At 33.7% G+C, this 27,405-nt stretch overlaps 2 protein-coding genes and 1 pseudogene across 2 annotated transcripts; 2 read left to right on the forward strand and 1 right to left on the reverse strand.

Moving 5' to 3' along the window:
- Window positions 1-4,408: 4,408 nt before the first annotated feature.
- On the reverse strand, window positions 4,409-6,229 carry LOC21400231 (cationic peroxidase 2). The gene is made up of 3 exons (XM_010095879.2): window positions 5,727-6,229; window positions 5,348-5,510; window positions 4,409-4,911 (listed from the first exon to the last, which is right to left on the reverse strand). The coding sequence occupies exons 1-3, from the start codon at window positions 6,138-6,140 to the stop codon at window positions 4,487-4,489; spliced, it is 1,002 nt and encodes a 333-aa protein (XP_010094181.1). The 5' UTR covers window positions 6,141-6,229; the 3' UTR covers window positions 4,409-4,486.
- A 6,496-nt stretch (window positions 6,230-12,725) lies between these two features.
- On the forward strand, window positions 12,726-14,603 carry LOC21400232 (annotated as a pseudogene).
- A 4,935-nt stretch (window positions 14,604-19,538) lies between these two features.
- LOC21400233 (cationic peroxidase 2) lies at window positions 19,539-21,360 on the forward strand. Its single transcript, XM_024164109.1, has 3 exons — window positions 19,539-20,059; window positions 20,169-20,331; window positions 20,761-21,360. The coding sequence occupies exons 1-3, from the start codon at window positions 19,649-19,651 to the stop codon at window positions 21,183-21,185; spliced, it is 999 nt and encodes a 332-aa protein (XP_024019877.1). The 5' UTR covers window positions 19,539-19,648; the 3' UTR covers window positions 21,186-21,360.
- Window positions 21,361-27,405: the final 6,045 nt, after the last annotated feature.

Here is a 27,405-nt window from a genome sequence, read left to right on the forward strand (position 1 = left end):
TTGCAGTGAATTAAACAAACACCAATATCATTCTTATACTTATTTGTAAAGGTTCTAACAAACCTATAAGTATCAAGCGGGATATCTCTGAATATTATTAACTATTGTTGGAATTTTCAACATCACATTGTGATATAACGGTTACCAATGACTATTATTCGGTGTCTTAATATCATTATATTATTAGAGATATATGTATTATTCAAACACGATAGCAATGACATTGTTGGAAGAATTTTTTTTCTTATGGTACAAATCGGCCGGCATGGATTAGTGTCTCTCTCTTCTTCTTCTTCTTCTTCTTTTTTTTTTTTTTTCTCCTAAGTCCCTGGCTCAACATTTTCCTAGTGCATATTGTAGATAGACAAATTTTTGTTGGACATTAAAGATTAAAAGCCTGTTTATAGACAGGTCAATATACATGCCATTTATATCATCCATGACATGTATAAGTCCTTGCCATGTATGGACCTGTAGTGATACACGTGCGGAGACGAGATGGACATGGCATTATCAACAAGCCCTTGACACAGACAAATTTTGCTATACAATAATTAATAGTGTAAGCAGCATGAAATGACCTGTCGTTATCATCACGGAAACAATGCTGTGGATCGATAGTATATTCAAGTCTGATGAAGTGGAAGCTTAATTAAGAAAAATAAAATAAATAAATCAGTTAGTATGTTGATTTACATATAATATTAGAAAAATTCCTTTAAAAATTGTTAATTCACATAAAATACTAGAATTTAAGAGAAAATTGAGAGAAAACTCAAAATTTTATTCAAATGAAATGGTTTTTATTATAATAGGGCGTTTTAATATATGGGCAAAACAAAAATTAGAAACTAGTCTATCCTGAAATAAAAAAATATGAAATTTTTCAAAAAAGGAAAAATTTTGAATTGGAAAGAAGAATTGAAACTATCAGACACAAGGAAAAAGGAAACGCAATTGGAACTGGAATATGAATTTCTTAGGTCAACTTATTACAAAGATGGAAGTTACTAAAAAGGAAAAAACGCCCTTTTGAAGACGTAAACGATGGAATTTACCCGAAAATTGTTTAGTGAGTTGTTTTAACCCATACAACACATATTTTTGTTTAAATCGAACATCGCTAAAAAACCCCATGAAAATTAGAAAATTTGTCTCATTTAGCTTTGAGATGTTCCAAACGCACCCTAAAAGTGAAATTCTTCTACACCGCATCAAAGTCACTAAGTATTATATACTAAATTGTGTGATAAAATTCTGCTCGAATTTGGTGGAAAAGGTTATTTTACTTTATCCACTGAAACTATGTAACTTGGATTAGTTTTTCAATTACAAGGTAGGGCCCTTTCATATTACACGCTGTAAATTTTTAATGTGCGCGGACATGTACATGTTAAAATATTAATCCAACAGTTAATTACAATAGCTCTCAGGATGGAGAAAAACATGCATATATATCCTACCATAAAGATATGGCATTGTATTGAGATATTTTGAGCTTCCTTTTCACTTGGAAGGAAATGACCAATTTGAAATGTATACTCAAATCATGATTCTTAATTCTGACGTTTGAAATTCAAATTTTTTTGTGAGAAGAAAACACGAGCTTTAAAGGGAATTACCATAGGTTTTAAGCTTAAATTGACATATGACAGGATATATAAACTATTGTAGAGAATACCACAACCATGTTATTACACTAGATTTAGAATATTAAATATATCTTTAGGATATTGATGGGTGTCCGGTCGAAATACTCATCACTATCCGACCACAATACCAGGTATCTGGCCGAGATACCACTGGTATCTAGCCGAGATACCACCAATAACTGGCCAACAAGTGCCGATATTGGCGGCAATCTAACCGTTCTAGTGCCAGAATACCTAAAAATTAATAAAAGTACCAAATAATACAGAGAAAAGCACAAAACCTTCACAAAATACACAAATCTATACAATTTCTTTAAAAAAAAAAATGACAAATAGATTAGCACAAAAACAAACATGTCCTCGGCACGGCGGCGGTAGCGGAACATCGGTGGTTCACTTCCCTTCGCCACCACAAAAAGTTCCCTGCATATCCGGCCGCAGTAAATCTTCCTCGCCGCAATCGCGCCTTGCACGCCGTCCTACCAAAGAGGAAGTGGATCTCGCTGGCCCGTAAATCTGAGAAGCTAGACACGGGATCTATGAGAACTGATGACGAGGAAGGAACGATGGTAAGAGAAGAAGCGGCAAGGGCTGAACAAAGGCGGAGCACTATGAAAAAGCGACCCATGGCAACGGCACCGCGACGTTGGTCGATCTGCTTCCCACGATGACATCTACGTTGATCTATTTGGCGATTCGATCTGCAAGCATGTCGCTCGAAATTCCCTCGATCAAGCCGAAGAGATGTCGCCTGCGAGAGTGAAGAACCTTGATGGCCGGAAGCGCTAGCGAGAGTGAAGAATCTTGGTTGCCGGAAGTGAGAGAGAGAGAAGAGGAGGAGGCGGCTGGGAAGTGATTGAGAGAAAGAGAGATAAGAACCTTAGATTTAATTTAAGGGTACTTTAGTCAGGACATAATTTAAGGAGAAAGGAGATTTATACCATGCTTTGAATCATGGTTCATGGTTTACTATAGTGTTTTCTATCATAAAAAAATATACGTAAATAAAAAATGATTCTAATCTCATGATTCTAATTTATGAACTAAACGTCTCCTAAATGATTCACTATAGTACTTTTTGTAATAGTTTTAGTAAGTCAATCCACTCCTAAAGTATGTGGCAGGTTCCTTAAATGTTTCAAAAAATATTATAACAGAATTAATAATTTAAGTTTAAATAGGTAAAGTAAACATGCCTAAAAATCTTGAATATTCCAACCCTCTCTTTATTATGAAACGACTCCCTACATCACTATAAAATAAACTCGTTATGTTTTAAGTAGAGCTCGGGAAAAGAAAATATCTAGAATTATTGAAACATGATACATATTAATTATTCCAAGTGGATTATGACATACATAGACCTTGTTGGACTATACTATTATAACAATATTTAACAGTAGCATTAAGTATCATATAATAAAAGGTGAACTCTACCGCTAAATCACTTCATGTGAGATTCATTTTTTATTAGCCTTTGATATCATACAACATTGTTTATATATATTTTCAATAATGTAAGCACTAGGAAAAGGGGCAAAAAGATATCATATAACATTGTTTATATATATTTTCAATAATGTAAGCACTAGGAAAAGGGGAAAAAAGAAGTTAGTGGTGTTCATTCAATCTAATCCAACTTATTTCAGTCATATAATAATTAATCCAATTAAAGATTAGTTTTTAAAATTTACATCCAATCCAATTTAATATTTACTAATGTATTATCCAATTTAATCCAATGCCATTAAGACCAGTTTAGATTGGATTGAACTAATCAGTATTTTACTTGATCTTTTTGTACAAATTTAATTTTTATTTTATATTCAACCTATTTGTTAAATCTTTTTGATAAAATTTAAATACTATAGTTGAAAAAAATGAAGTACGAATTAACATCTATAAATTTAAAAAAGTATGTATACTCCAAATTACTTCAAAATGAAAGATATCTTTTTTCTTTTAACATCTAACTTTTTATTTTTATTAATTTTTCTAATAGACTTGCAGAAAAGAATAACATCATAAGCAAACACAAGACACCTTTGAAAAAATTCATCCAAATAAAATTAATTTGCTTACTAGTTAATCGGTTAATCCTCAGCCAGACAAATGAATAAATAAATAAAAGAAAAAAAGAAAGAAAGAAAAAGAAAAAGGTGATAAGGGTTGCCTGACTGACACGTTTGAAAACTAATTCATCCGGAGTTGTCGGAGGAAAGATCAAAACCAAATAAAAACAAAGCAAAACAGAATTTAAGGCCTTCGTTCAGTTCGCGGATTCAAGTTTTTAATTCGTTGAGATGTGATTTTATGTGAGAGCTTTTCACTATAACAGAAAAAGTTAGATATAACTTTTTATGATAGCTTTTAACTGCAGCAAAACTCAAATTTGTGAAATGAACGAGACTTAAGACCTCATTCATTTTACCGATTTGAGTATTCAATTCTAAGTTTCTATAGTTAAAAGCTCTCAGTAAATGTTATATCTAACTTTTTTTACTACAATTAAAAACTCTTAGAATATATTACATCTCAGTTCGAATTAAAAATTCGAATATGTAAATCGAATGAAGACTAAATAAACGAAATTTAAAAGGAGCAGTATAGCATTTTTGATTTTTTAGTCAATAATCTACATGATACAAACCATTATAATACGCAGCTTTCATGTACGTAACCAAATAATATTATTGCTTACACTTTGCTGCTTCTTCTCATACATCAAATAAATAACCATCGATTGAGCCACCTAATTGCCAAACAATACATTTTTCTTATTAACTATGAAGTGATCGCGGAATTGAGTTTGGTAGATCACATATGATCAGTTATTAATTAATTGTCGTACAGACTTTGCGGATTTCACCTTGAGTCCCAGTTTTGACGCCAATATTACTCATCTTCACCATGGACTTGGCAAACTCCCCGTTGAAGTTTAGGCTTTGTGGTCCCTTCCCCGCTAAGAAGCGTTGGACGATCGTCCTTGTGGAGGGATCAGTCCACAACTTCTGATCGGACTCGAGAATTCCTCTTCCATTTCTCAAGTTCGCAAAGAAGTTGGTGTCGAAACGAGCTGAACTTCCGGTGTCAAGATCGACCCGCTTCACGCCGTCGCCAGTCTGCGGGCAGAGGGCTTGAAGTTGAGGAACGAAGGCGGAGTTGATATTTGGATCCGCGCCGTTTAAGCTGGTGGCACTGAAGTTGTAGAGTCTGTAGCTGAAGAATTGACATGCTGCCGTACCAATGGTATGTCCACCTGTTAATATAAGAGAACAAATTTGTCAATTTTAACCCAAAGTGTAACATAATAGCATTTTTATTAGCATTTTCATGTGTTATCACTATCCAAAATTTGTCCATAAACGAGTACCTGTTATTAGTTTTGGTCTAACATAATAGCATTTTTTTAAATATTTTAAGAATAGAAAAATTACAAGTAATTATTAAAATGATTTCTACGTGTTCATGCTACAATTATGCTGTAATCGTTATCGTTATGATTTTAATTTTCTTATACGTAAAACATTCTAAACTTTTACTTTCACAAGTAAAATTGTACTTTATGTTCAACTCATTCTTTATTTATTTATTTATTTTTTCCTAGTTCAAAATAAGTAAAAGGAAAATGGACCGCAAGGGGAATATGTTAATTATAAATTATTATACATTAATTCTTATCAGTTTATTATTACCAACAAGGGTGACGAGATCTTGAGTGTTGAGACCCTTTGCTGCAAACTTCTGCTTTTGGGAATCGATGGATTCCGCAGGGCCAGGCAAACTGGAAACATCAGACGCCAATGAAACTCGTCCATCTCTTCGCCCAGTGGGAACTTGCCATTTAATTCCTTTCGTCTGTAAACAAAAACACAAGTTGTCAAATATATATATATATATATGTATGTATGTATGTATCGACACACACACACACATACACGTTAGAGTGCTATATGTTGTGGATGAGTAGTACTGCTATATCAATATGGCTTCGTTTCAAGTATTTATAATTTTATTATACAAGATAAATGGTTTTGTTATTTATAAATTAAGCTAGGTAGTGCCATTAATTACCAGAACGACAGAATCACGTGCAGCGAGTGCGAGAATATCGGCGCAGGAAACGACACCAGGGCAAGCAGCTTCAAGTTGGGTTTTAGCAGCATCGATGACGTCGTAGCCCGGAATGCCGCTGTTCGGGACGGTGCTCTTCTCGGTGTTCGGGCCGTCGATGAGGACGGAGCCGTCGCAGCCTTGGACGAAGCAGTCGTGGAAGTGCATTCTGAGTAAGCCGGGAGCTATGGCGGGATTGGATTTGAAATGAGACTCAACTGTTGAACTAACAATGTCTTCGGCTCTAGGGCACGTACTTGAATAGAACCCAAAACGTGTTCCTAATTGGCCATGCACCAAGGTGGCAACAAAACCAAGGTTCAGCAAAAGCAATGCCCAAATGGATGTTTTGAGTGAACAAGAAATGCCTTCCATATTGAGATTAAGGCTTTGTTTTAGTGAGAGCAAACAATTAAACTACGTACGTAAAAATTCTACTCTATTATGTGTTTTTTTCAAAGTGCTTAATTTGGCTCGTGGTTTTGGAAGAGTGAAATGATGATGAATTTATAGAGGAGTGGAAGGTCAAATAAGAGTGAGAAGGTAAGAAAAAGTGGCTATTGTAGAAGGGATCACTTAACGAAAAGGAAGTCAAAGTCGCATAATAAAACCAAAAAAATAGTGGGCACGACGTTTGTAGATAGGGTATATGTAGATTATTTTGTATATATAGCCCGCCCTGGAGTTGGTGATATATTGTCGTGAAACGAAGTGCTCCACTGGATTGCATAATACAATGTCTGGACCTGTTTTTGCGCGTGAGGATAAGTCAATGTCGTTTTCTTTCTTTTTCTTTCAAAAACCACAATTAAAACACGATTTCCTCTCCTCTCCTCTCTCTCTCTCTCTCTCTCTCTCTCTCTCTCTCTCGCTCTCTCTCTCTCTCTCTCTCTCTCTCTCTCTCGCTCTCTCTCTCTCTCTCTCTCTCTCTCTCTCTCGCTCTCTCTCTCTCTCTCTCTCTCTCTCTCTCTCTCTCTCTCTCTCTCTCTCCGCGCAAATAATAGTGGAGTATAATTACAATATCTCTTTCATTTTTTTTTTTTTTTTTTTTACACATAGTTTGGTCGAAGTATCAATATTTCTAATTTCTATATTCAATGCACCTCTTGTATTATTGTTCTCTCTCAGAAATTGGAATTCGTGCTTGGTGCATGTGGTGAGCTATACCGTACTCAAGCGCGACAATTAACATACTTGGACCATCTCGTAATGTTAATGTGAATTACATATCTATTACTAAAGTGTGATAATGATATTATTTGATATGTTGTTTTTATTTGTATTTCAATAGATAATGTTATTTCAAATAATAAATCTACTTTGGAAAATTTTTCAATAGAAGTTTTATGAATTTGCCATTAAGTATATAGCTTGTAGTAAATTTAACATCAAAATAAAATTATATTTGCGAGGAATAATCTCTGAACTAAACTCATTATTAATAACAAGAAGAAGAAAATAACATAAACGACATTTCGTTTATGTCTGGTGAAGAGTAATACTGCAAGTCGTTTATTCTGGAAGCAGTGCATCAAAACGCAACGTTTTGTTAATGCTGAGTTGCAGCAAGTAGCTGAGCAACACATGGCTGTAGAGTCGGTGCTGTGCTATCATCTTCTAAACGGGTGTGTATATATATATATATATATCCAATATACAGTTTGTTCTAGGGCTCGAGAGTTTTGGGGATCTCAGTTGTTTCCTAATTTCAGAGAGAGAAATCTAGAGAGAGAGACTGTACAATTTGGTGAGAGAAAATCAGTAAAGAGAGTTTTACTCTGAGTTTACCTTGTAAAACACTGTGAGATTTTCTTGGGTAATTTCTTGGGTATTTGGGATTTCTCTGTTCAAGAGTGTAATTGTGAGATCTGAAATGTATTCTTCTTCTTGATAGTGGAACAACTCTTGTGGAGGAGCTCAATAGGACATAAGTCAAACATTTTGGCCGAACCTGTATAAATCCTGGTGTTGTGTTCTTGTTTACTGTTTTGTTCTTTGTGGATTTTCTGTGCCTTAGTGTTAGATTCGTTCTAACAGTATTTAAGAGTGATTTCCTACCAAATACTAACATTTAACATTTGTATACTAAATGCTCTTACTTTAATACTACTAGACAGAGTATAGCTAATCATAAAATATAACGTGCATAGGATAATTATGAAGCGTGGCAATTAAACTCTTCCATTTTCTGCCACATCAAATTACTAGGGGATTTCAGCACAAATAGCCTTTTTTTAAGGAGATTTTTTTTTTTTTAAATGGCCAAAGTTTTGTAAAATTATAAAAATGAACATTTTGGTCAATCACTAATAGACTCAACGTTCAATGTGATAGACTCAGTGGTCAATTATTGATTGACTCAGCGGTCAATCATTGATTGACTCGATTATTTTTTATTATTAATGAGCATTCACTACTACAAAAAGCATTTTAAAAGGCGGGGCGCGGTAATTTTTAACATCGGTTCTTCGTAAAACTGATGTTAAACATAGGCAAAAACACGGAAAACATACAGGAGGGGGCAGAATTTTTGTATTTTGTTATTTTTATAATCTGTTTTTAAAAGTGTATTGTTGTTTATGAATTTATAACAATAGTTTTTGAAATGGCCGGTGTTACTTTTTATTTTTAAAGTTGGTTGCATTGCCCGTCTTTAAAAAAGTAAAAAAGAAGACGAATAGATACTGGCCGTCTTTAGAAAAGAATAAAAGAAGACGAGCAATGGAAGCCCGGCTTTAAAAATATTCAAAAACAATATGTGCTTGCGCAGGTTCTAAAAGTATTATACATTTTTTGGGTGCGTTTGAAACTCGTTACAAAATAATTTTATTTTTTGTATAAAAATAAAAATAAAAACGTTTTCAATCTCAGATAGAAATTATTTTTAAAAATGCGTTTGGTAGTTTTATCAAGAGATTATTTTTAATATAAAAAAACTTATTAATGTCTCTCTTTTTCTCTCTACTAGAGAGAGGAGAAAAAAAAACAAAAAATGAAAAACGACTAAAAGTCATTTTTCATTTATCTCTCATTTTACACTAAACCAAAAAATTATTTTCATTTTTATTTTTTGTCTTTATTGCACCAAACGCCGTTTTAGAAACGTTTCATTTTTTCTTTCTCCAAAAACGTAAAAAATAAAAACGGGATCAATTCTAAACATGGCATTTCGTTTTCTTTTGCAATTTCCCTCTCAAGAGTGCCATCTCCTCTTTCTCTTACTCTCTCAGCTTCCGCTTAACTATCGCACCTCCACCAAAGAAGACAACCTTGATTGCTCGTCGCCAAACAGACTCAGTCACCTTTGGTAGCCATCCAAGACACCCGTGCACCTCCGTCAGCCGGCTAATGATTGCGCTCACCTCCGCAACTACCAATAGACTCGCTCCCAATAGACAACTATAAATACCCTATAAGGCTCCCTATTATGTTCCAGTTCAGATTATGCGATGAAAGTTCTTGTTTTAGGCTTTGGTAGGTTTATTGAACCAGGTTTGATCCTATGTGTGTTGTGAGAGACCTTAGTGTTATGGGTCTTTTGATATCAGTTGATTGGTTTTATCCATCAACCGTAGTGATTTTATTAAACGAGCTTTTGTTGAGCTCAATTATTAATATGTCAAACAGGTCTTTTTGCATTGAGAATTGACACTCGTATTCGCCTTTGTACCACATTTATTTTTACTGGTGGATCCAATTCTCATTCATGGTCATTTGCGACTATCATAAAGTCTGTATTGACTTAATTATCAAACATAATATTCCCTTTTCTATAACTGAAGCTGCTGCACGTAATATTTACATCTTCCAGCACTACAGTAGAAACTCTTCGTCGGATGCGTTGACATATATAGATATAAATATATTTTGGATCAATCCTAATTCAGCATTGAAGATTTAACCAATCAGCCATTATATCCAATTCAAGAATAGGTTGACATTGACCCAACCATGCAAATTGGTTTTATAAGCTAAAAGGTACGAAGAATACGTCCACATGAACAAGATCAACCAAATATATAGAAGTGCAAGAATTTGCTAGAAAAGAACGACTTGCCTTATGTGATAGTTTCATCAGGAGTCTACATAAGGACACTAATTATTGTTTTCGTAGTATTTTTTATATAATCAAAACTATAACCTATTTTGTTTTATTAAACAAAGTTAACAACCAATTAAACATATTGTTCAAGTGTATATAGGCGCAGCACTAAATGTCATATATGATCAATTTTAGATAATTTTATATTAAAAAAACAAGTGGTTAACTTATTTAAATATAAAAGTGATGAAGCGGAAGCTTAATTAGAAAACACGAAACAATTGTAAGTAAAAAGCTAAACCAGTTAACCTGTTGATATGTCAAGAAAATTAGTTCAAGACCATTGAATCACACAAAATATCAGAAATTAGTAACAAAATTTTTCTCTAATTCACAAAGAGTATCGGGGATTGGAAGAAAATGAGACAAAACTCAAAATTTCATCAACCATAACCGGTTTTCATTACAAAATAGTGCATAAATATATAGGCAAAATGAAAACTAGAAACTAGTCAATTTTATAATAAAAAATAATAAAAATATTAAAGCCTTCAGGAAAGGAAAATTTGGAACTGGAAATAATAATTGAAACTATCAGACATAAATAATAAGGAAAAACAATAGGAACTAGAATATGAAATTTCTAGGTGGACTTATAACGATGACAGAAATTACTAAAAATGGTAAAAATGCATTTTTAAAGGCTTAAAAGATGAAATTTGCCTGAAAAGCGTTCGCCCATTCCCACCCAAAAAGCACATATTCTGCATCTAAATCCAACATTATCCAAAGTACTTATGAAAACCGTAACTTATTTTATTAGGCTTTGAAATGATCCAAACGCGCCATAAAGTCTATATCCTTCCGCATCGTATCAACAAATCATAGGCAAAACTAGTCTCATTATACTTTTTATTGAATCGAATGCATTTCTAATATCATAAAATAGTACTTTTGGTTGTATTTAACGTTGTAGAAATTAATCAACCTAGTGAATATTTTCTTTTCCAACATCGGGAAACAACAACAACAACAACAAACAATAATAACAACAAGCCTTAATCATAACTTAATTAGGGTCGGTTATATGGATTTCACTTTTTCACGCAGCTCCATTCGAAATTAGACTTTTCTGAAGGCCTAGATCTAGAATGTCTTTCTTAACTACTTCGGTCCACGTAATTCTTGGTCTACCCCTCCCTCTCATAGTATTAGGTATAACAATGTCCTCCCAAGCACGAACTGGTGCTTCTAGCGGTCTACGTTGGACATGCTCGTACCACCTCAAGCGGCCTTCGCGCACCTTATCTTCTATTGGTGCTACACCTACTTTACTATGAATAACTTCATTCCTTATGCGATCCATTCTCGTATGGCCATTCATCCATCTTAACATACGTATTTCTGCCACACTCATCTTACATATATGTTGTCTCTTAATGGCCCAACATTCATTACCATATAACATAGTTGGCCGGATTGCAGTCCTATATAACTTTCCTTTCAACTTAATAGGCATCTTGCCATCACATAAAACTCCCGTAGCATTCTTCCAGTTAACCCACCCTGCCCTAATCCTATGTTAAATATCCTCTTCTATATCTCCTTCGTACTGCACTATAGACCCAAGGTACCTAAACTTCCTAGAAGCCCCTATCTCTACACCATCTAAAGAAATTCCATTACTCTGATTACTTGAGTTACTATATCTACAATGCATGTATTCAGTTTTTGTCCTATTTAACTTAAATTTCTTCGTCTCGAGAGTCTATCTCCACAGTTCTAACTTACGGTTAACTCCTTCCCTATGTTCATCAACTAAAATTATATCGTCCGCAAAAAGCATACACCAAGGAACTTTATCTTAGATTTCTCCTGTCAGCTCATCCATCACAATAGTGAAAAGATAAGGACTAAGAGCAGATCCTTGATGAAGGCCGGTCTAAATGGGGAACTCTGCCGTGTAGCTTCCAGTAGTTCTCACACTCGTGACGACCCCATCGTACATGTCCTTAATTACCTTGATATACCTCACATGCACTCCTCTCTTTGCTAGCACCCACCATAAAACTTCACTCGGTACCCTATCATATGTCTTTTCTAAATCTATAAAGACCATATGTAGGTCCGTCTTGTCTTTTCTATACATTTCCATCAGCATCTTAAGAAGAAAAATGACTTCCATGGTTGATTTGCCTAAGATGAAGCCAAATTAATTATCTGAGATGGTAGTTGCGGCCCTTACTCTCCTTTCAATAACTCTCTCCCAACATCGGGAAACAATAATGAAAAATGAAGCTTAGTGAAATAAACTTCAAAAAAAATACCAGTTTCTTAGGTAGTCCTCCGACGGTGGAATAAATATTAAGTCGTAGTTGGTGTCAACTAATCTAAAGATGTATGGTTGACATTAACAACCAAACAAGTGGGTTTCTTAATTAGCAAACCAAAAACTTTGGATTGGCATTGGAATACAGCATGTGTCTCCTCTACTACAGAAAGCAACAAAGTTACAAGTAAAACAGTTAGTAAACTAAGCAACGACTTTTCCTCACGCGTAAAAGTATGCTAGTTAAGTTGCAGCTCAGACGGCTAAGACTTCGACGAAATCTAAAATCCGATACATAACAAAAATCTACTCATATATTTTCTGTGCTTTCACATATCCAAATAATTCCCATACTTCTTTTTCCAAGTGCTTTGACTTTCACCACCTATAAATACACACATATATCTTATAATTCTTATATAACAAACCAAACCACGTACGTACGTACGTACGCACTTATCCCCAATAGCGAAACCAAACCAAATTACGTTCATTTTTTTCGTCTCATTTCTTGTCAATGGGGGGCAATAATAATATTTCAGCGAGAAAGTGAAAGTACTACTTTATCATAGTGCTTTACGTGCTTGTTATGGCCGTTACGTCGGTTAAGAGCCAGGGCACACGTGTGGGATTCTACTCACTTGCGTGTCCTCGTGCTGAATTCATAGTTAGGTCGACGGTGGAATCACATTTCCGGTCTGATCCCGCCGTCTCACCCGGCTTGCTGAGAATGCATTTTCATGACTGCTTCGTCCAAGGCTGTGACGCGTCTATACTTGTCGATGGACCCAACACAGAGAAAACAACGGGGCCAAACCTCGCTTTAAGAGGTTATGAAGTTATCGACGACGCCAAGTCCAAGCTCGAAGCTGCATGCCCTGGTGTCGTTTCTTGTGCCAATATATATTTTGTTATTGGGGAAAAAACACACCCCTACACCTACCTACGCAGTAAAATTATAAACTAAAACAAAAATAATAGAAAAGTAGAGAAGATAAAGATTTAGGTGGTTCAGAAACATTTCTTACGTCCACAGAAGATGAAGAAAAACTTAACTAACAGTTTCAGAATTACACACTCAAAATATTTTCTCTTTTTCTCTCTCTACCCAAAATTCCTTACACCCTTTGCCTATCTCTCTCCTCACTTTTCTCTCAAAAGGATGTACTCTTTCTCTACATTTTTATTTTAGCACACATTTTCTTTTGAACATATATAAAACCTTACACAAAACACTTATTTATAAACTCCTAATGACCCTTGTCAAAAAAAAAAAAAAAAACGGTAACTTACCTAAAAAACACAAAATATTAACTTTCTCAAAGCAATTTGAGTCACTTACCTAACCTATTGCTATGTCATCATTAAAATTTTGGTCAAATAACATTTGACGGTGCACACATTTTGAATTTTCACACTAACAAAATTCATTGATAATTTCGATCAATTTTCCAAGCTGGCCGGACTTTAATTGGTATTTAAAACACTTAAGTTCTGTTAGTTTACTAATCCATCCCAAAAGATTAAGCTATTAGGAGGTGTGCCAACAATAGTTTTTATACTTTAATACTCCCCCTTACGTGTGGGCTGGACAATGGGCAATCGTGTGAGTAAATTAATTAGAAAGCTCAACACGTGAATATTTAAGCCCGAGATATATTAAAGACCCAACACATAATGACAATTTAAATGGGGATAAAGAGTGCAATTACGGGAGTATAAACTTAGGACCTTCCTCTCTAATACTATGTTAGTTTACCAATCCATCCCAAAAGCGTAAGCTATTAGGAGGTGGACCAACAATAATTTTTATACTTTAACAAGTTCTGTTAAAAATAAAACGTCATTAGAGAATGAAAATGATCCAAAACAATTTTTTTTTTTAAATATAAATCGAGAGAGAATAATTGATATCAGAGCAGGTTAGCACATTCGTTTTATATATTTCAATGGGAATTATTATATCCTATTTTATACTACTCTATTTTTACATGATCATGTAATTAATGAGTTGCATTTCTATTATTACGTGGTTTCTCGTGACTAGGTGGACATACCATTGGAACTGCATCTTGCCAGTTCTTCAGGTACAGACTATACAACTTTACTACGACGTACGGGAAATGGTGCTGATCCTTCTATCAACCCCGCCTTCCTTCCGCAGCCACGAGCGCTTTGTCCGCAGAACGGCGACGGAACAAGGCGTGTCGGTCTTGACACCGGTAGCCCCAACAGATTCGACTCATCTTTCTTCACCAACTTGAGGAATGGCAGGGGGATCCTCGAGTCCGATCAGAAGCTTTGGACTGATGCTTCTACGAGGACTTTCGTCGAACGTTTCATTGGCTTAACAGGATTACTGACTTTTAACGTAGAGTTTGGAAAGTCCATGGTGAAGATGAGTAATACTGAAGTCAAGACCGGAAATCAGGGTGAAATACGTAAAGTCTGCTCAGCCGTTAGCTAAAGGAAAAGCAATTTCAACTTATATGAATTAATTGGCTAATAAACAAGACTAATCTTTTGGCTGATTAATAATCCAATAAGGGATCAAAACTTTTGCTCGAGAAAGGAGGATCTCAAAAAGTTTTAAAATTTATTGAAAAGAAAATTGCTCCTAGCGTTTCTAATCCAGATAAAATGTATTTTTTTAGTACTCATGTATGTACTTCGTGAAAATCAATGGTTCATTAATGAATAAGTTACTTGTTCCAGTCATATATTTCTCTTAAACGACTTGGCATATGATTAAAGGTTATTAGCATTTTTTGTCAACCAAGTTTTTCGGGTTTTGAAAATTGACACCTAAATTTTTTATCTTCACCCTTTACCCTCTTAACATATATAATAACTGTTGCAATGTGCTTAACTTTTTTTTTGGGTTGGGGTTATTAATTGTTCACTTGTGATTAATTTTAAAATTCTACATGAGAAATCAAAGAGAGAGAAAGACTTTTATAGCTTGTGGAAGAATGATATCGAGGTATTATGAATTTTTCCTTCGTTCTTATTCTTTATAGAAATTTTCTGAATATGTTGCCGAGATTTAATGCAAACTTGGTGTTCAAATCATGAACTTATAAAATCGAATGAGATTGACGGATTTTCTTAAAAAATTACTTGTAACGCTATACAAATTAAAAGGTATGTTAGTGGATTTATTAAACTAATTGTGTAATATTTGTGCGCAAAATTAATTAAAATCTGGTAATATTTACATGATTTACGTATTTGAAAATGCAAATTGGGTTATTTGACAATTTCTAAAAATTTTCTAATTGACCCAAATAATGTGAAATCACATTTTACACACAAAAATCAATATTTATCATCAGATAATAAATTTGGCACACTAATAAAACACTTTTAATTATTTCTATTTACGTGGGGCTACAAAACTCTAAGAGTTTTTTCCATTGAATTTAGAAAATCCTTTGTTGTAGGATTGTAATATATATAAATATTAGATATATATACATATATATTATTCACAAATTAAACATCATAAGTTTTCATTTGCTTTTTGACTTGCACAAATTAGTCGCTTTTATAATTAGTTATGATTTTTCGAAGTTCGCTTAAAGAACAAATTCTCTTGACCTGAAAATACGTCATTGGTCCCGTCAACCGGTTTCTGTCAGAAGAAAAAGTTTTTGTTTTCGTTGTAAGATGTTCTTGTAATTTGTTAATTAAGCTCCTTCTTACCTTCAATGATTTATTTTGACTTTATGAGGATAGTTTAGGCCTAAAAATCTTAAGAAAGATCTAGATGAATTGTTGTTTTATTATTTTGGAGTTTTGGAGGACAACTTTACATGATTTAATAATTAATCTACAGTACTTTAACAGATTGTTATGTCAAGAGTGGTATGAATGCTATTTGTTATGCTCATTTTTTATATAAGTATATTTATTATGCTCTTTAATTAACATATCGAATGGCCTAGAAATACTTGGTCCGTTTAGTTCGCTGATATGAGTTTTTAATTCGAGTTAAGATGTGACTTTATGTGAGAGCTTTTTATTGTAGCAAAAAAGTTAAAAGTTACTGTTTCTGACAGTTTTTTACTGTAGTAAAACTCGAATTCCAAACTCAAATCGGTAAAATGAACGGGACCTTACTCTTTAGCTTGCTAGAGTACTTGTCGAATCATGGAGTAGAAATCACCATCACAAGAGCATTACACTCTTATGTTTTAACCATATATGAGTATGTGGATGCTTCATTTTATTAATGATTTGAGATGACTGATTACCTATGGGTGCGTTTGTTATCAGGAAACAAAAAAGTGAAATTTTTTTTTTGAAAACATGTTTGGTAAACTTATTTTTGTTTTTTTGTTTTTCAAAATTGTTATATAATTTTTATAACTTTTAAAAAGAATACATAGTGAAATATGCTTTTTATATATTTTTGATAATATTAAAATGGTATTTTAATTTTTTAAAAACAAAGAAGGCCAACAATTGCATAGAAAAACGACAGATTCGGAAAGGGAAACATCAAAGAAACGGCAAAATATTGAAAAACGAACGCAATAAGGACCTGAAAAGAACCTTATCTAATAAGGACCCTTGTAGGGTATTTATAGCAGATTAATTATAGTTATAGTTGGACTGAGTTTATTAATTGCCATATTAATGATGAAAGATCTTCGTAGACTTCTTTTTGAAGTAAAATCACATTTGAATTTAGGTATCCGTCTGTATTAGTTCTTTTTAGAAGGGCATATCTCGTGTATGTGTTTCTATACTTTTTTATCGGCTGAAGAGTCACTAAATTAAAGATTAAAAATTTGCCAGTTTTTCACTAAAAATATTATGGAATATTTGCATTGAAACATTATTATTTTTTTCCATTTCAGTACTTTTTGTCCTGTAACTTATTTATTTCTTCATTTTCATCCTTTTTTATCCTTTTATTATTTTAGTCCTCAAATTTTATTTTTTCCGTTTTGATTCCTTTGCCTGAAAACTTAATTATTTTTTCGTTTTGTTTTTCTTTTTATTTTTGTCCTGAAACTTTATCTTTTTTGTTTTAGTCCATTTTACCCTAAAACTTATTTATTTTTTCATTTTGGTCATTTTTTACCCTTTTTTATTTTTGCACTGAGACTTTATTTTTTTCCGTGTTTTTTTTTTTGCCTTAAAACTTGTTCATTTCTTTATTTTAGTCCCTTTTTAATCTTTTTATTATTTAATCCTCAAATTTTATTTTTTTCATTATAATTCTTTTTGTTCTAAATCTTATTTAGTTCTTCATTTTGCTCCTTTTTTACCTTTTTTTTTTTTTTATTTTTACCTTGAATCTTTAAAATAGTAAAAAAAAAAAAAAATCAATATTGAACAGGAAACAAATATTGAAACTATTAGAGACAAAGAATAAGGAAACGCAATTGGAATTGGAATACTAAAATTTCAAGGTCAAATTATAACAAAAACAAAAATTACTAAAAAAGAAACAAAAATTACTAAAAAAGAAAAAAAAATGCTCTTTTGAAGGCCTAAGCGATGGAGTTTAACTGAAAAATGTCATAAGTCATGGCGTAGTAACGAGTCTTGAAAAAAAAAAAATAAAGAAAGCACACTCATGCGCACACACATTGTTTTCGACTAAATCTAACACCGCCAAAAGACTATGAAAACCGAAAAATTATCTTATTTGACTTTAGGGTGATCCTAACCCGCCATAAATATTAGAGCCTTCTGCACCACATCGTCCTCTTCACGGTGGAGAAAATTCACCCTCGAAAAGTCAACTGTATCCTCATCAGAAGTAGAATGCCTTTTTTAAAGAATCAAATGCTTCACATTGAACACATGAGTATGAATACGACTCAGCAGTTTAAGTCGATAGGGCAATTGGATTGATCTTCCCAATAACTTCCATTAGACCAATCTTACGAGCAGACAATTTGTTGTATTGATCACCCACAGAGAAGCGATCTTTAATCAATGCAGATGTGGAAAGTAAGCCAAAACGGCCAACGTAAACAAGAAGAAACTGTCAAAGTTGTATAATATTGTAACAAAAAATTAGTGGCATGTATTGGACATATAGACCGCGTGATGAAATTAATGCAATGCCCAAGCTGGATTGCAATTTGCATGATTTGGCAGAAGCCCTGAACTACTTTTGCGCGTGAAGAAAAATCATCATTTTTTCTTTCTTCATTAGATTTTCCTTTTCTTTTGCCCTTTTCAAAAACAAAATTGGACAATTTCCTTAAAAGAAAAAAAAAACCTTTGAATTATTTTCTTATTAGAGTCCTTGCTGTCTGATCTTTTAAAAAAAAAAAAAAAAACTTTTTTGTCTAAACATAGCTATTGTTAAACATTATACGTACAATCGTATAGCCGTTTGCCATAAGATTAAGGGAATTCACAATACACCAAGCAGTCCTTATTTAAACATAAATGCTGGGAACTTTTAAGGTACTATTATATTTTTTTTAGGTCCGGCTAATACTACACTTTCTTGACTTTTGTTTTTGTAGTTGTTGAAAAAAATCTCTTTTTATTTGTTATTGTGCATAACTATTTAAAATGAATTTATCGCTAATCCCCGCTGGAATAATAACAAGTTTATTAGCTGTTTTAGGAGCGCAAAGTCAGTATCCACCTTTAATTCTAGTAGCGGTGAAGAATAAATCATTTTAGAAATGATATTGAATTGAGTTGGTGATACGTTTATTTTATAAGTTTGAAAGGAAATGAAAATCTATGAGAAAAAAGCATATTATTAAAAAAAAGGTTTGAATTATAAATAAAATTATCTATGTAACAATCTGGCCAAATTATAATAGCTTTGAGCACAAGTCATATAGTTCAATTATTTATAATGAGTGGTGATACGTACACCAACTTAAATCCCAAACACTTGATATTAATTATTCATAGGTAACTATCATCTTTACTTTAAATACAATCTTATTAATAATTAACGTGATAATCTTAAACACCTACCAATATAAAAACATGGTAACATACACGCCACTAACTCTAGTTGGTGAAAAAATTAGGATTCGTGTTAAGTTAGTACATCCAGCATTATTTACTTATAAAATAATGTAGATAAAATAAGATTGAAAATGACATATTGACAGTTTCTCACACCCAATATAGAGGCCAAGGCAAGTTGCATATCTCAGTTGATTACAGTTAATCTCCTCCCATGACATGATTAAAGCAAGCTATACCCCAGCCATATACAATATTCTCTATATATATATATATATATATATATATTCCACTGAGATTTCAATTCCGTGTTTTATCCTTTAGACATTAATTTTCCTCTTATCCTAAAGCCGGCTCTTCTTACTTTCTACTTTCTTTTTCTCTGCGTCTTTGACTTTCACGTCCTATAAATTCTTCTCCATGCATCGAAGTTTTATTCAACTCATCCCAACTCAAAACAAGCAAAGATCATACTCTTGTCTTTCCCCAAATCTAAGAATCTTTGTTCATTATTTTTCGAACCACAAACAGATAGATTTATATTGTTCATCAATGGAAGGTCCCTGTTGTTTCCTCAAAACATCAGTCTGTGTATTAATGTTTTTGTTGCTTGGTCTTGCCAATACCTTTGTGCATGGCCAAGGAACGCGTGTGGGGTTCTATTCAAGAACGTGCCCTAGAGCTGAAGTCATTGTTAGGTCAACAGTTGAGTCTCATTTCCGATCCAATCCAGCCATAGCTCCCGGCATTCTGAGAATGCATTTCCACGACTGCTTCGTCCAAGGCTGCGACGGCTCCGTCCTCATCGACGGCCCAAACACCGAGAAGAGCACCGTCCCGAACAGCGGCATTCCGGGCTACGCCGCCATCGACGCAGCTAAAACACAGCTCGAGTCCGCCTGCCCTGGTGTCGTTTCCTGCGCTGATATTCTAGCTCTTGCTGCTCGTGATGCTGTTGTTTTGGTAAAATTGATATACCTTGCTCTTATACCATAATTATCTTGAAAAGAATTTTTTTTTTTTTTTTAAGAATTTTTACTCACGTAATGTACTATAAATCTATGTTTTGCAGACCAAAGGATTTAGTTGGCAAGTTCCTACAGGAAGAAGAGATGGAAGAGTTTCATTGGCAGCTGATGTTTCCAGTTTGCCTACTCCTACTGAATCCATTGAGGCGCAAGAACAGAAGTTTTCAATAAAGGGTCTCAACACTCAAGACCTCGTCACCCTAGTTGGTAATGATTTAGCACTTGTCATTCTTATTCAAGGGTAATATAATAAGAAAAAAATTGCATTAGAATAACAAAAAAGATTCAAATTAATCCCCATTACACATGTACTAACAATATGGATTTTTTTTTTATTGTTATAGCATTATACACAAAATCCCTATAATATGCAAAGTTTGTTTTATGGATAAACTTCTAAGGCCCCGTTCGCTTCGAAGAGTTTTCAATTTAAGCTGAGATATGACATTTTTTAAAAGTTTTTAACTGTTGTAAAAAAAGTTAGGTGTGACATTTTCTGAGAACTTTTTAACTGTAGCAACTTAAAACTGAAAACTCGATTTAGTAAAATGAAGTATGCCTAAATAACTCAAGATGTATAAAAGTATCCATTAAATTTTGCTTATTATATATATACTGATCACTTTCTCACCACAGGTGCACACACTATTGGTACCACTGCATGCCGGTTCTTCAGTAACAGACTCTACAACTTCAGTACTACTACTGCAAGCGGCGCAGATCCGACCATCAACCCTTCTTTCGTTCCGACACTTCGAGCCCTCTGCCCCCAGAACGGGGACGGGGCGAGGCTGGTCGATCTTGACACCGGAAGTGCAGGCCGCTTTGACACCACTTTCTTTACAAACTTGAGAAATGGCCGAGGAGTCCTCCAGTCTGATCAGTTGTTGTGGACTGATCCCTCCACAAGAACGATCGCCGAACGCTTCTTGCGAGTGAGAGGAGCGCAGAGCCTAAACTTCAACGTGGAGTTTGCCAAGTCCATGGTGAAGATGAGCAATATTGGAGTCAAAAGTGGAACTCAGGGTGAAATTCGCAGGGTCTGCACTGCATTTAATTAACTGATCACATGAATGATCAAAACTTGAGTCCCATTTTTTCATAGTTCATGTCCATATCAATGTTGTTTGTCATTTGTTAATTTTTTTTGCTTTGAATTTGTTTATTACTGTTAATTACTACTTACATGTAAGCTAATTTTAATTTATATTTAGCTAAGCTAATATTGTTTGGAAACTGTTGATGATACGCTGAAAGTATAGTTTTGTCTTGTAGGTTTTTTTTTTTTTTTTTTTTTTTTTTTTTTTTTTTTTTTTTGAGTACGTGTTAATTTAAGTTTTAAACTTATAAATCGGTGGTTTTTTAGAAAATGTGTAGGAAAAGTAAATTCGCCGGTGATATAATCAAGAACATAAAAATTGCAACTTTATGATGATTAATGAAACAAGACCAAATTTAAAAAGGTGGGATTTTGTGTTCAATATGCAACTATAGTCGTTATCATACTGATTCACAACTTTATAACAATAATCAATATCCAAATCAAAACCACAAACCACTAATTAGAAGGGGAAAAAACAAAACAAAACAAAATCATAATACCAGAAAAAAGAAGGCCGTTTTTAAAATTAGATTCTTAAAACAGAGATATATACATAGTTACTTCTAGAGAGCAATAATCATGCCACTAATTAACGTCCGTCAAAATATTAATACAGTTATCATTAATCAAGGTGTCTTTGCAACAGATTTTTTTTTTTTTCTTTTTGTGCAAAAGTCTACTCCAAATAATGCAAGAGGTTCTAATTTTTCAGGACTTGTAATGTAAGGGCATTAGAGATAACATTTTTAAGCATCAATGTCTTTACTGATCCTCGGATCCCAAGTCCGCACTCTTCTTCATGTGTTCACTTCTAGTACAGAAACTGTTCGGCACCTAACTAACTGTTACTGATCTTCTCCATCAACATGGTGGTACGTGGGATCGTGGCAAGCTTCTGGATGTGCTCTAGTCTATTGACAGAGATTTATGGTGCGTTTAGAATTGATTTTCAAAATGATTTTGTTTTCAATAAAGAATAAAAATGAGATTGTTTTGAGAATCATTCTGCGACTGATTCTGAAATTGCGATTGGTTGATTTTTTAAGAGATTGTTTTGAGTATAATAAAAAAGTGAAATCGTGTATATTAATTAATATATTATAATATACTGATAAGTACTAAAAAATGAAAACAGAAAAGGAAAATCAACTTTCAACCGTTTTCTAATTTCTTCAACAACAAAAAAACCATTATCACTGTTTTCTGTATTCGTTTTCGTATACAAAACATTTGCTAAACAAACACGGTTTAAAGACCATTTTCATTTTCGTGCCTCAAAAAATATGCAAAAACGTTTTCAAAAACAAGCAAAAATTAATACTAAACGCACCCTTAGTTTTGTCCATTCCTGTTGGTAGATCTAAGGGTCCAGACCGCCTCGCTTGGCACTTTGAATCGAAGGGTAAATACACTGTTCGTTCGGGCTAAAGAACAGTATAAAGTGCAGCTCGATCGGGTGGTGAATTCTTCTAGAGATAATGCACTCGCAATTGCTGGTGGAATAATGGATTATGGAACTTGAATGTCCCTAACAAGGTAAGATTCTCATGTGGCGGGCTTACCATGACATTATTGCCACCTTCAACAATCCTTCTAAAAGGAGCGTACGTAGGCACTTCTTCGGTGTGCACTGGATGCAACCAAGCTGCTGAGACTACTGAACATGCATTGCTCTGCTGTGAGGCTGTTGACGAAGTTTGGCAGAATATTTAGGGCCTGTTCGGCAAATATGTTTTTGAGTAAAAAACTCAAAAAAAACAACTCGAGTTACAACTTTATTTGAATTCATGTTATTTTAAGTTTGAACTCGAGTTTGGAACTAAAACTCGAATTCAAGTTTTCCCTTCAACTCAAGTTTAGAAACTCGAACTCAAGTTAATGAATAATATTTTTTCTATTCTTAAAAATGCTATAACTTTTTCGTTTTAATTTTGATTGAGATGATTTTTTTTCTATGCGTTGACAACGAAAAAACGAATAAAACTAGACCCATATACCATATTAAAATTTTTCATCAGCATTGAGTTTTTATTAAAATACTATCTAAATATAAATTCAAGTTTTGAGTCACTCAAACACAAACTCAAAAAGATTCTTATCTCAAACCATAACTCAAAATGTACACAACCAAACACAAACTCAAGTTACAACTTTAACTCAAGTTATCACTCAAACTCAACTCAAAATCTACACTCAAATTACATAACCCAAAAATGTCAAAAGAACATGCCCTTAGTGTTTTTTGGGTGAAACCTCGTCGGCTCTGAGAGGCTCCAATGGCGTCTTTATTACCAGCCTTTAAGTTGTCTATTGATTTAGTACATGTGGGGCGGTATTTTTGGAAGCATTGAAAGCGCAATTAATATGAAATTTAAAGCTCTCTCGAGCCCACGCTTACACGAGACCAATCTTGCCCGAGCCCAAGCTCTCTCGAACCCAAGCTGGCCCAAGCCCAATCTCTCCCGAGCCCAAGCTCGTCTGAAATTTCTCCCGAGCTGAAAGTTCAAAGGCTGCATAGAGTCATCAAGTGAAGTAACCGACGCCAGCCGAAAAATTTAAATGATTGAAAATTAATTCATATTCATTATTTTATCAGTTTTAACACCCGAAAGGTGAAGAGCCTTTTTATAATTAAAGAGAGAATAAACTCTCAAATTAATGGAAGAATTAAACTCTTCCAAACCTAATGTACTATAAATTCCCTCAATTTAAGAGAAAAATATACGCACTCATTTCTAAATACTATTATCTTGTGATTGTCTTCATTTGTTCTTGTTACTTTTTTAGAGGTTAATTGTGTTCTTGCAGTGTTCATCCAATTCTCTTAAATTATTCGTTTATTTAATCTAAATTTCTAAGGACGTTGGTAAAATGTTGGATGAAATTTTGCTCCAATGGTACAGTTTGAACCTTTTTGTATGATCTTGTAGCTGGTTTGCTGTAACCGAAACGCTTGGGTTTTTGAAGGAAAGTCCCTGTCGTTTGAGCAGATTTTGATCGCAGGTAGTTGCTAGTTGTCCGAGTTCTAGGCCTGCAAAGTCACTTCAGAGGTGTCCGTAAGGCATGTGCAAACCGGGGACCTTCGTTGCAAAGTTATTGGAGCTTTTGCAGTCAAGGCTTTGGGTTGCTTTGATCCAGCATCAGAGTGTTTAGCAATTCGCTCGGGGATGGCTTTTGCTACGGAACTTGGTCTTCGGGTGGAAGAGATTGAAAGCGATTCCGTCAATGCAGTCAATGACAATGAATTCTAATCTGCGGCAGCTTCAGTTGTTCCTGTTGTCATGTTTCGCGTTCTGGTAACATGGCAACCCATACACCGGCCCGTAGCGTTTTTTCTTGTGTTTGTGACCAATTCTGGTTTAATGAGGCCCTGGCTGCTGAGCCAGTCTTGTTGACTTAGGGTGTATTTAGTAGATAGATTTAAAATCATGATTCTGAATCTTGGATCAAAATTGGTGTTTATTTACACTGATTCTGAATCATAATTCTGAATCAGTGTTTGATTTGGATGATTCAAAATCTGATATGATATTTTAAACTAGCTCAAATCACGATTTTAAAACCACTCCCCTATTGATTCAAGGTGATTTAAACCCCTGATTCTAAATCATTGTTTCAGAATCATGATTTGAACCTAAAATCATGAATTATGGTTCTAGTTCTAGAATCAGGATTAGAATCACTCTAATTTAAATCCTCGTACCAAACAAACCCTTAATCTAATAAAATATATGTATTTTTTTTAAAAAAAAGATAACATCTTGCAGCTTTTGTGATTGTTTTAGTAAAATTTTAATTTATCATATGATAGACATATAACAGTTATGATTAAATTTCAAACATTCATAGTCAATTTTATGAAAAAGATCAAATTGTAAAAATAAAAAAGGAAAAGCCTATGTTTTGTCTAAATACCCCTTTTCCCAATCTTATTATTTAAATACCCAAAACACCCGTGTGTTTAAAAAATCAAACTCAAAATACCCCCAAAAGCAATTTAAATTGTTTAGAATACCAAGATTACCCTTCTCAACCTTTTGGAAAGACAACTTTAAAACCTTCTTAAACCAAAATATTAAATAAAATCAATCTCAAAGAATGAAAAACTCTCAAAACAATTCAAGCATTTATTTGATAGGAATATTTATTTAAACGTTTTAAAGTTTTTTAATTTAATTTTTTAGTTATATCATATCTACAACAACATTTAATATAAATTGAGAAGGGTAATTTTAGTGTTTTCAAAAATTTAATGCTTTAGGGGAATGTCAAGGGGAATGTCAAGTCTAATTTAAAAATTATATGGGGTGTTTTGGGCATTTGCATAATAAAAGGGGTAAATGTGATAATTTAGACAAATTACACCCAATAAAAAAAGAAATGAAATTTATCAAATAATCGAAGGAAATAATATTTAGAGACTAAATTGTCATAATACTAAACTTTGAATAGCGACAAAAATCCATACAAATTTCTTTATTTAGTTTATGATGACACAAAAACAAATAATTGAGAAGACCTCACACCACAAGATGGTATAATTGTTTGCCCATTTGGTGAAAAAATGGCGACTAAAACTGTCAAAACTGCATCACCTTGATTTTTTTTTTTTTTCAATAACCGAGACTTTACCCCGACTGATCTACGTATCCATGCAATGCACCCTTTTTGATATGATTGAGGTGATTCCTATTTGACTTCACTGATCCTGGCTTAACTAAGCCTAAATTATTACTGCCCCAATTGTTTAGGATTTGTTTAATTACAATATACAAACCATTAGAGGATCCAAGTCGCGGAACGTTTTAGTAAGAAAAGGGAAATGATTCTCATTTGCCCTTGAGAGATTATTTGTGATTTAAGCTACAATGAAGGTCATGACGTCTAATCATACTGTACACATCAAATACAAACAAACAGTTAAATTTGTCTCTCTGTGCTCTGTATTTTCTGCAATCTAGACCTAAAGATCAGAACTCCAGACATCTCAAGATAACCTGAACTACAGTCATCAAATCTTGGTTATTAGTCAGACATATATGGACGTTTGGTTCATAAATTCAGAATTATAATTTATAATTATTTTCAATTTACGTGTATTTTTTGTGAGAGAAAATACTGTAACGAATTACGAACCATGATTCGAATCATGATACGAATCCACAAACTAAATGAAGATTTTTCAGTACGACTAGAGCCATAAAAAAATTCATCACTTAGGCCATGAAACATTAGTGTGCTGGAATGTTACCACGTCAGTTGGTATACATGATTAAAAAATTACACACAACACACACTAGAAAAATAGACAGTAGTTTGAAAATGATGAGCAGCTTTGACACAAGCATCTGCGCAAGCAATTATAGAGTTGACTAGCTAAGTTTCCTAAATGTCCTCAAATTGGTGAAAAAAATAGCGCATTACGTCAGCCAACCATCTTAAGCCTTTTCAATCAAACAATATACCATCCAAGATGATGTAATTCCTTCACAAGGTCACCTGTTGAGTTTCAAATAGGACTGTCATAAACCTGAACAACCTGCAAATTTAATTCATTCCACCCCAACTTAATCCGAAAAAAGCAATTTGTAGCATTATTTTTTATTTTTCAGCCTATTAAATGTCTGGCCCGAGGTATTTAGAGTGATTTGTGAGTTGGACCTATAATAGTCCACAAATCCCAACCCAATCCGCACAAACATGCTTGGGCCATGTCCTCTAAGTTCTAATCATTGCTCCATGTTAGATGAACTACTTTGCTTCATGTTTGATGTTAGATTGAACTTTCAATTGCTAATTTAATGATGGACTGATCAGTATTATTTCTATTTGATGAACTTTGAATGTTAGCGTTATGTTTGATAATCAATATTATTTCTATTTGATGATTAATATTATTTGACGATGAACTTTGAATGTTGGAGTTATTATTTTTATTTGATAATGAACTTTAAATGTCAGATTGAACTTTAATTCTTTGAATGTTGAACCCGACCACCCAACTCACCCCACCTCGCTCCAATCCAATCTAAACATCATTAGGTTGTGAAATTTTTCTAACATCGTTAGAGTCAAATATGTGCAACCCGCACCCTTTAAAGCGAGGCAGAAAAAAATCTTATCCCGCACCAACTCAACCCATGTACAGCCGTAGTTTCAAGTGACAAGTATTTAGCGAT

Source organism: Morus notabilis, unplaced genomic scaffold (genome assembly GCF_000414095.1).
Source record: "Morus notabilis unplaced genomic scaffold, ASM41409v2 Scaffold1219, whole genome shotgun sequence".
NCBI lineage: Eukaryota > Viridiplantae > Streptophyta > Magnoliopsida > Rosales > Moraceae > Morus > Morus notabilis.

Bases quoted from the DNA above. Each gene is read 5' to 3' on its own strand.
- LOC21400231 (XM_010095879.2), bottom strand. From the start codon at position 6,140: ATGGAAGGCATTTCTTGTTCACTCAAAACATCCATTTGGGCATTGCTT. The intron at 5,511-5,726 runs GTAATTAATGGC...TTTTGTTTACAG, and splicing joins CACGTGATTCTGTCGTTCTG to ACGAAAGGAATTAAATGGCA. The intron at 4,912-5,347 runs GTAATAATAAAC...TTATATTAACAG, and splicing joins AGATCTCGTCACCCTTGTTG to GTGGACATACCATTGGTACG.
- LOC21400233 (XM_024164109.1), top strand. From the start codon at position 19,649: ATGGAAGGTCCCTGTTGTTTCCTCAAAACATCAGTCTGTGTATTAATG. The intron at 20,060-20,168 runs GTAAAATTGATA...TATGTTTTGCAG, and splicing joins CTCGTGATGCTGTTGTTTTG to ACCAAAGGATTTAGTTGGCA. The intron at 20,332-20,760 runs GTAATGATTTAG...TTCTCACCACAG, and splicing joins AGACCTCGTCACCCTAGTTG to GTGCACACACTATTGGTACC.